At 40.6% G+C, this 9,153-nt stretch overlaps 2 protein-coding genes across 2 annotated transcripts; one reads left to right on the top strand and one right to left on the bottom strand.

Moving 5' to 3' along the window:
• Positions 1 to 3,581: 3,581 nt before the first annotated feature.
• LOC104818534 lies at positions 3,582 to 5,912 on the top strand. Its single transcript, XM_010548150.1, has 2 exons — positions 3,582 to 3,751; positions 4,399 to 5,912. The coding sequence occupies exon 2, from the start codon at positions 4,413 to 4,415 to the stop codon at positions 5,910 to 5,912; it is 1,500 nt and encodes a 499-aa protein (XP_010546452.1). The 5' UTR covers positions 3,582 to 3,751; positions 4,399 to 4,412.
• Positions 5,913 to 6,597: 685 nt separating this feature from the next.
• LOC104818533 lies at positions 6,598 to 7,334 on the bottom strand. The gene is made up of 2 exons (XM_010548149.1): positions 7,329 to 7,334; positions 6,598 to 7,248 (listed from the first exon to the last, which is right to left on the bottom strand). The coding sequence occupies exon 2, from the start codon at positions 7,231 to 7,233 to the stop codon at positions 6,598 to 6,600; it is 636 nt and encodes a 211-aa protein (XP_010546451.1). The 5' UTR covers positions 7,234 to 7,248; positions 7,329 to 7,334.
• Between the last annotated feature and the right edge of the window lie 1,819 nt (positions 7,335 to 9,153).

Genomic DNA, 9,153 nt, shown 5'->3' with positions numbered 1-9,153 from the left:
TTCCAAGATGGGTTAATCAAAGACAAAATAGAAACAGAAACTTGAAGCAAAAACGAAAAAGAATCGGGTTTAGGATTACCTCTTCACCGGTGGAACTTCTTGTTGTGTTTTTCGATTTTCTTCAAAACAAAAAGTGAATACCAAAGTGAAATCAAATAGAAAGATAGAATTACCTCGCGATGGTCCTTGAACCGGGCTCTTTTTTATTATGATCAAATCTGCTGGAAAAAGTTGAAATACAATAGCTTAAATAGAAAAGGATAGGGAAAATACAAAAGGAAACGAATTAACACCTAAGCAACAATCTATGGCAACATTTCCACCTAAGCATTGACTGCAAGAGAGAAATGGAAAGCTTGAAATCTCCATGGAATCTATCAGCAACGGCTAGTGCAAGAAATGGCAAGGTATTATGTCTGATTTCCTTCATATCCGAACTTGCCTTTCTTGAGTGATGAGTTGTCTTCGAAATTTCCTTATTTGTATCCAACACCTCCTTGATCTGATGGCGAGATTTCCTTACTTGATTCTGCAGAAATGTTGTCCTAAATTGCCCTTAATGAGTGTTCCGAATTTGGTAAGTTGAGTTGCATTGATGTCAACTCTATTCCTTATGTAGATGCATTGTCTTCAAGTGATCTTATGCAGCAGGATTCAAGTGTTGGCTCAGGTCTTCTGCAACATAAGCACATGCTCCTAGGTGGATCAGGTGGTAGACAACAAGAGCTCAAAAACGAGCAAGCTCTTGTTGCTTCTTCCGCAAGTTTTGGATGCCTCTAATGTCTTGGCCACGAACTTGTTGATTATTGAATGCAGACTCCGTGCTCTTTCCCTTGTGAGTGGTGGGTCGGGAATGATCGGAAAAACTGATTCGTTGGTTGCCTCTCCTTGCTTGATATCCTCCCTTGCTCCTTTGTGCTTTTCTTTGTCTCCTTGCTTGTCCGAAGTTGCCTCATCCTCGGTGTGGTGTACCTCGTTCTTGTCCAAAGTAGACCGGCTGTCGATGTCCTCATCACTTCCATGATAGGATCACGTGATAAGAGAGAAGTGAAAAAAAAAAATACAAAAAACTGATTCCGAAACAGAGAAGAAGATGTTCCTGGATCGTTTATAGCTCTGATACCATGTTATTAAGTGAAGATTGAGATGAAATACGAGCTTCTAGGCTGGATTAGATAGCCTAGAACTTGAGAATTCTGACAGAATAGAAAGAAGGAGAGATGAACACCAAGAGAGAAGAAAAGATTTTCTCATATATTCAAGAATGATATTTTTACAAAATAAATAGAACAACCTAGCTAAGCAAGAGGAAAGGAAAGAATATACACAAAAGGAAGTTACAATCTGTACATATGAAGATATGGAAATAAGGAAATAACTCATATATAACATAAGGAAGTGTCCGTTTGAGAGTAATCTTCATCAGATTGCTTGATCCCTTGATGTCGACCTTTCCTAATATGCATGGACTTGGGCTGAATCTTCAAGCTATGGGCTTTGTCAAGTTGGGTCGAGATGTGGGCTTGGGCTTCAGCAATTTGTGTTATCCTCTTTAACACTCTAAACGTATTTCGGTGCACTCAAAACATGTTTAGACGAACTCTAAACATGTTTCGACGCACTCTAAATATGTTTTGACGCACTCTAAAATTGTTTTAATGCACTCTAATCATGTTTGTATGCACTCTAAATATGTTTCGACGCGCTTTAAACATGTTTAGATGCGCGTTGAATATGTTTTGACGTGCTCTAAACATGTTTCGACGAGCTCTAAACATCTTTTGTTGCACCCAAAACATGTTAAAACGCACTCTAAACATGTTTCGACGCACTCTAAAAATGTTTCGATGCACTCTAAACATGTTTGGATGCACTCTAAGAGTGATTGGATGCACTCTAAAAATGTTTCGACGCACCCTAAAAATGTTTGGATGCTCTCTAAACATGTTTGCATGCACTCTAAGTATATTTTGACACACTCTAAACATGTGTTGATGCGCTCTAAACGTGTTTTATTGCCCTCAAAACACGTTTAGATGAACTCTAACATGTTTTGACGCACTCTAAATATGTTTTGACGCACTCTAAAATTGTTTTAATGCACTCTAATAATGTTTGTATGCACTCTTAATATGTTTCGACGCACTTTAAACATGTTTGGATGCGCTCTGAATATGTTTTGACGTGCTCTAAACATGTTTCGACAAACTCTAAACATCTTTTGTTGCACTCAAAACATGTTTCAACGCACTCTAAACATATTTCGACGCACTCAAACATGTTTAGACGAACTCTAAACATGTTTAGACGAACTCTAAACATGTTTCGACGCACTCTAAAAATGTTTTAATGCACTCTAAACATGTTTGGACGCACTCTAAACATGTTTCGACGCACTCTAAAAATGTTTCGATGTACTCTAAACATGTTTGGATGCACTCCACTCTAAAAGTATTTGGACGCATTCTAAACGTGTGTGGACGCACTCTAAACATTTTTGGATGCACTCTAAGTCTATTTGGATACACTCTAAACATGTTTCGACACACTCTAAAAATGTTTGGATGCTCTCTAAACATGTTTGGATGCACTCTAAGTATGTTTTGACGCACTCTAAACATGTTTGGATGCATTCTAAACGTTTTTGGACGCAGTCAACGTGTTTCGTTGCACTCAAAACATGTTTAGACGAACTCTAAACATGTTTAGACGAACTCTAAACATGTTTCGACGCACTCTAAAAATGTTTTAATGCACTCTAAACATGTTTGGACGCACTCTAAACATGTTTCGACGCACTTTAAACATATTTGGATGCGCTTTGAATATGTTTTGACGTGCTCTAAACATGTTTCGACGCACTCTAAACATCTTTTGTTACACTCAAAACATGTTTCAACGCACTCTAAACATGTTTCAATGCACTCTAAAAATATTTTGATGCACTCTAAACATGTTTGGATGCACTTTAAAAGTGTTTGGACGCACTCTAAACGTGTTTGGATGCACTCTAAGTGTGTTTGGATGCACTCTAAGTATGTTTGGATGCACTCTAAACATGTTTGGATGCATTCTAAGTGATGAGGACATCACTAGGACACAGGACCGACCACATTCAAATGTCCAAAAGGAACTTCAAGTGCAGGGGCCATTGACTCGAGCTAGGGTGAAGAAACTGCAAGCGGCTTTCGTGCGTATGATTCAAGAGGAGTTCAGAAATGGGCTAATAAAACATATCAGTGGCCCAAACATCACTCCAAGTCCAACCAACAACAAAGGCCCAACTTTCAAGCCCATGAACTTAATAAGGCTTCTTGAAAGCCCAAAAGAGGAGATGATGTAAGCGTGACACCGAAATGACTCAACATCCACCAACTTACCAAAGTCAAAAGTGGAGGCAATCAATGGTCAAAAGTTTCAATCAAGAGTCAAAAGCTTCAATCAAAATCCTCTTTGTTCAAATTTATCATGATTATGTTTTTTTTCTTTATTCAAATTTCTCATTATTATGTTCCCTTTTGTAAGCCTATATAAGGCACCCAAATTCTCATTTGTAAGACACCTTATCTTTTAATCAAATTTGAGAGTTTTCTCCTTGAAGTTCCTTTGAGAACTACATCTCGAACTCCAATCGAATTCATTGGTGTTCTTCGGCTTATCAAGCATTAATCCGCAAGTGCTTGTGGCGCCTTCGCTGTTGGCTAGAGTTCCTAAGTCGGGTTTGACAAGGGTTAGAGACGGCCTATTCCAGGTTTGGGTTCTAGTTTTTGTTACAAGTTACTTAGGGGTTTTAGAACAAAACCCACCGCCTAGTTTATCATATAAGAACTTGGATCCGGGTGCGTATCATTTGGTATCAGAGCCCCGTTCTTGTTTAAACTAGGATTACCTCTATTTATCATTTTATTTTGTTTTGTTTTTCTTGAAATTTTGTGTTGCAAAGTTTGAGAAAAAAAAAAAAAGAAAGAAGAAAAAAAAAAGAGAAAAAAAAAATATTACAAAAAAAAAAGTACAAAAAAAGAGTGTTATCTTTCTGAATTCAAAAGTTTTATTTTTCAAAGAGTGTTTCTTTTTTTTAATTAAATTTTATGCTTCTATAATGTCGAGAACCTTACTACATTCTAATTCTTAAAAAAAAAAATTCGATTTTAGGATTCTTAATAACAGTTAAGGTGTTATAGGTACTTGTTCCTCAAAGGGTTAAGCTTAGACTAACCAGTTCACCGTTGTTTGAGTCTTGAGAGTTCTCGATTTAGTTCGAACAAGGCCTTACAAGGAGAAAAGGAGAGTTTGAGTGATATCTCTGAGTGAAACACTTTCTGGAGAGTTTGTGAGGTTCTATCATCTTCTTAATTTTTGTCCCCTTTCTGTTTATTTCTGACGCTTGTTAGTTTGCAGCATAAGTTCTAATCATGTCAGGAAACGAACGTGCTAATGAACCACCACCAGCTGATGTCAATGGACCACAGTTGATGGATGTTATAGCAGGCTTACAGCGCATGATGGAGACAATGCAACAACGACTGGATATGATGGAAATTAACAACCGAGCAAATTTGCAAGCTCAACCCTTTCCACCACCGGAAGAAGAAGCATTTGAGCACGATCCTTATCCTGCACAGAGAGCGCCACGTCAAGCTCCACGCCGAGGAGAGCGAGTTGAAGATGACGACTTAAGCGGTATTAAGATGGAGATTCCTAACTTCAGTGGAAGGAATGATGCAGAAATCTACCTTGAGTGGGAGCGAAAGGTGGAGATGGTATTTGATTGCCATCGATATTCTGAGCTAAAAAAGGTAAAGCTAGCAGCTGCGAGATTCAACGATTATGCGCTCTTGTGGTGGGATCAATTGGTTATATCCAGAAGACGCAATAGGGAAAGATCGATCGTGACTTGGGAGGAGATGCGAAATGCGATGAGGCGACGTTTTGTACCAGCACACTTTCATCGTGAGGTACATCAACGTTTGCGTAGACTTGTACAGGGTAATCGAAATGTTGAAGATTACTACAAGGAGATGGAGATGCTTATGATCCGTGCTGGCATAGAAGAGGATCCAGAAGCAACCATGGAGCGGTTTATTGGAGGGTTACACCTTGATATTCAAGACCGCGTAGAAACTCACCAATACGGAGACATAGAGGATCTATTGCACCTTGCCATCAAGATTGAGCAGCAGCTTAAGAGGAAGGGCAAATCGGGTCAGAAATTTGGGAGCACGTCTCAAGGCTCTCGTCCTGACTATGTCAAACCGGAGCGTTCGTTGCCTCACCCTACTAACGAACCGAAGAGCGATGTGTCCAAGCACAAGAACACACATACGGGTAACACTAATCCTCCTCTCCGAACTCGTGATATTAAGTGTTACAAATGTTTGGGCAATGGGCATTTTGCGAGGGAATGTCCAAACCGAAGGACAATGGTGATACGGACCAATGGTGAGTTGGTTTCCGACGATGATGAGGTCGATGACTCTCAACCAGCGAAAGTTATGGACGATGATTATGCTAGTGATGGGATGGATCAATTTCCTGCCAAAGGAGAGCTTTTGGTAGCAAGGAGAGCTCTCAACATTAATGCAAAGGAGGAAACAGATGAGCAACGTGAGAATATATTCCACACTCGTGCCTATGTCCAAGGCAAGGTATGTATTCTCATCATAGACGGTGGAAGCTGCACTAATGTGGCTAGCACATCACTTGTAGAGAAGCTGAACTTGTCCACTACGAAACACCCACGACCTTATAAGCTACAATGGCTTAATGATAGTGGAGAGACACGGGTATTCAAGCAAGTTCGAGTGCCTTTTCGCATTGGTAAGTATGAAGATGAGGTACTTTGCGATGTAGTACCGATGCAGGCAGACTTGTTCAGTAGGGTTATTATCTATATGTTTAAGGTTTACAACTGAAAAATTTGCGAAATTAAGTAAGGTGAGACGGTTTGACGATTCTGACGGTTTTGACGGGTGAGATGGTTTGACGAGTGTGACGGTTTGACGGGTGAGACGGATTTTTAGAAAAAAAGTTGCTCTAAATCAAGTTTTGGCGGTTCGATGTGGTGTAAATGGGTTATTATAACATATTTAACGTGTTTCTGTTATTCGAAGTTCCTCTGAAAAAAATATATCATCTACCCTAACCAATGTGTGACACAATCTCTACTAAAACCTTAGTGTTGTGTTTGGGGTTTAGGACATTGTCTCAAATAAGGTAGGGTTTCGAAAGTAGGGAGTTAGGATGAGTTCCAAGTTAAGACACTTGTTCAGTAGGGTTATTATCTATATGTTTAAGGTTTACAACTGAAAAATTTGCGAAATTAAGTAAGGTGAGACGGTTTGACGATTCTGACGGTTTGACGGGTGAGATGGTTTGACGAGTGTGACGGTTTGACGGGTGAGACGGGTGAGACGGGTTGATGAGTGAGACGGATTTTTAGAAAAAACGTTGCTTTAAAAATGAGCAAGTACAAAGAACAATAGAAATGAGCATTCGTAGGCAACTTAGAAATGAGAAGTACAAAGATGTTCCTAATTAGAAATCCTGGGACAAAGATGTTCCTGATTAAAATGAGCAAGTAGAAAGAACAAAAGAGGTTCATGACGAAGACTTTGGGCATTCTTCTGGAGGTACCGTGACTTCCTTGCCATTAGCAAATATATCACATGCAACTTTCTCCCGCATAAAATATATCATCTCATCGTTCACCTGTTCCAATAATTTTGGCTCACCTTTGTAGAGTGCCTCCGCATATTTGATGCTGTAAATGCCGCATTCATTTCCTATTTCATTCTGAGGTAGGTCGGACATTACCTCCATGGAAAACATGCATGAGACGTCAATTCGTTTGGTCCCGCTCCTCTTGAAGACATCTGGGATACTTCTGCATAACTTGTGAATGACTTTAAGGGTGGCCGCCTTCATCTTCCGGTTGCAATCATATACTTGAATTAGAGTGTTGGAGAAGTCCACTTTAATTGTCACCCAATGGACAGACACGCCAGGATTTGTCAATGACGGAATATTCAGCACACTAATGAAACCTTTGTAATGCTCCAATTTTCGGGATCCACCGCCAAGTGGTAAATCTCCACTGATATATTGTCCAATACCGTCGAGTTCTTTCTGCCCTATTTCCCAATACTTGAAGTATTCACAACACTGCACGTCACAAAGAAAGAACTTCTTGTGGACAGGTTCCAGATTTTGCACACGTTGACGGATTTCATACATTGCTTCGTTGATATGCTGTAAAAATAAAAAAAACAATCAAACACACTATGAATAGCCGGACTAATCAAACTAGTATAAACTGTCATAATACTTACATCGTCCGTGAGAATAAACGACCGACACGCAAGAGAAAGACGACTGTTAAAAGCCCATACACTGCATTTGCTTCGACAGATCCACCTCCCAAAAAGCAACGGGCAAAGAGAGAGTCCAAAGGTAAAAAGGGAAGAAAGGAAAGAAAGGAAAAAAAGGAATCTACGACGCAAATGGAATCTCAGATTCCTACAGGAGATAGATCAGCCACATTAAAAGTAGGACTAATGCCATACTCACCTGGAAGTTCAATCTTGTAGGCATTGTTGTTAATCCGTTCAAGAACCCGGAAAGGTCCTTCGCCTCTCGGCATGAGTTTCGACTTCCTTTGACTAGGGAACCGCTCCTTCCGCATGTGAACCCACACCAAGTCGCCAGGTTTGAATATGACCTCTCTACGCCCCTTGTTGGCTTGCTTGATGTATTGTTCGGTCCGTCTCTCGATGTTCTTCCTCGCCTTCTCATGTATCTGCTTCACAAACTCGGCCTTTTTCTTACCATCAAGGTTAGTTTGTTCAGACATAGGTAATGGACTTAAATCCAATGGAGTCGTCGGATTAAATCCATACACGATTTCAAACGGAGAATAACGAGTACCACTATGCACAGATCGATTATATGCAAACTCAACATGAGGTAAACAGTCCTCCCACGTTTTAAGATTCTTGCTGATCAATGCTCTAAGCAACGTGGATAGTGTTCTTGGAGCAGTTAGGAGCTTCCATGGACTGGCTGGATTCTACCGACGATTTGTCAAGGATTTTAGCACTATCGCAGCCCCATTGACGGAGATCATAAAGAAAGACGTGGGTTTCAAGTGGGAAGAAGCTCAAGAGAAAGCCTTCCAAGACCTAAAAGGGAAGTTGACGCATGCACCACTCCTTGCGCTTCCTAATTTCGAAAAGACCTTTGAGATTGAATGTGATGCGTCTGGTGTAGGTATTGGAGCAGTCCTAATGCAGGAGAAGAGACCCATAGCCTTCTTTAGTGAGAAGCTTAGTGGAGCTCAACTCAACTACCCGACTTACGACAAGGAGCTTTATGCATTGGTACGATCGCTGCAGACATGGCAACATTACCTATGGCCTAAGGAGTTCGTCATCCATACCGATCACTCCTCATTGAAGTATTTGAAAGGTCAGCACAAGCTTAACCGTCGACATGCTAAGTGGGTAGAATTCATAGAGATGTTTCCTTATGTGATACGCTATAAGCAAGGAAAGGAGAACGTGGTAGCTGATGCATTATCTAGGCGACACACATTGTTATCTACATTGGATGCTAAGCTACTAGGTTTTGAGCATATCAAGGAACTCTATGAATCGGACATAGACTTTAGGGAACCATATGAGTCGACTGAGCAACATGCTATTGGTAGTTATTTTCGACATGATGGGTTCTTGTTTAGGGGGAACAAGCTTTGCATTCCTCACTGTTCATTACGTGATTTGCTTGTTCATGAGTCTCATAGTGGAGGACTAATGGGACACTTTGGAGTGGCCAAGACGTTGTCTATGTTGCAGGAACATTTTTACTAGCCACATATGAAGAGAGATGTGGAGCGAATCTGTGGGAGATGCATTACATGCAAGAGGGCTAAGTCTAAGCTTCAGCCTCACGGTTTGTATTCTCCCCTCCCCCACATTCAAATGTCCAAAAGGAACTTCAAGTGCAGGGGCCATTGACTCGAGCTAGGGTGAAGAAACTGCAAGCGGCTTTCGTGCGTATGATTCAAGAGGAGTTCAGAAATGGGCTAATAAAACATATCAGTGGCCCAAACATCACTCCAAGTCCAACCAACAACAAAGGCCCAACTTTCAAGCCCAT

The sequence above is a fragment of the Tarenaya hassleriana genome, unplaced genomic scaffold (assembly GCF_000463585.1).
Source record: "Tarenaya hassleriana unplaced genomic scaffold, ASM46358v1 Cleome290, whole genome shotgun sequence".
NCBI lineage: Eukaryota > Viridiplantae > Streptophyta > Magnoliopsida > Brassicales > Cleomaceae > Tarenaya > Tarenaya hassleriana.
The sequence above is the reverse complement of the archived record's forward strand: the minus strand, read 5'-3'. Positions and strand labels throughout refer to the sequence as shown.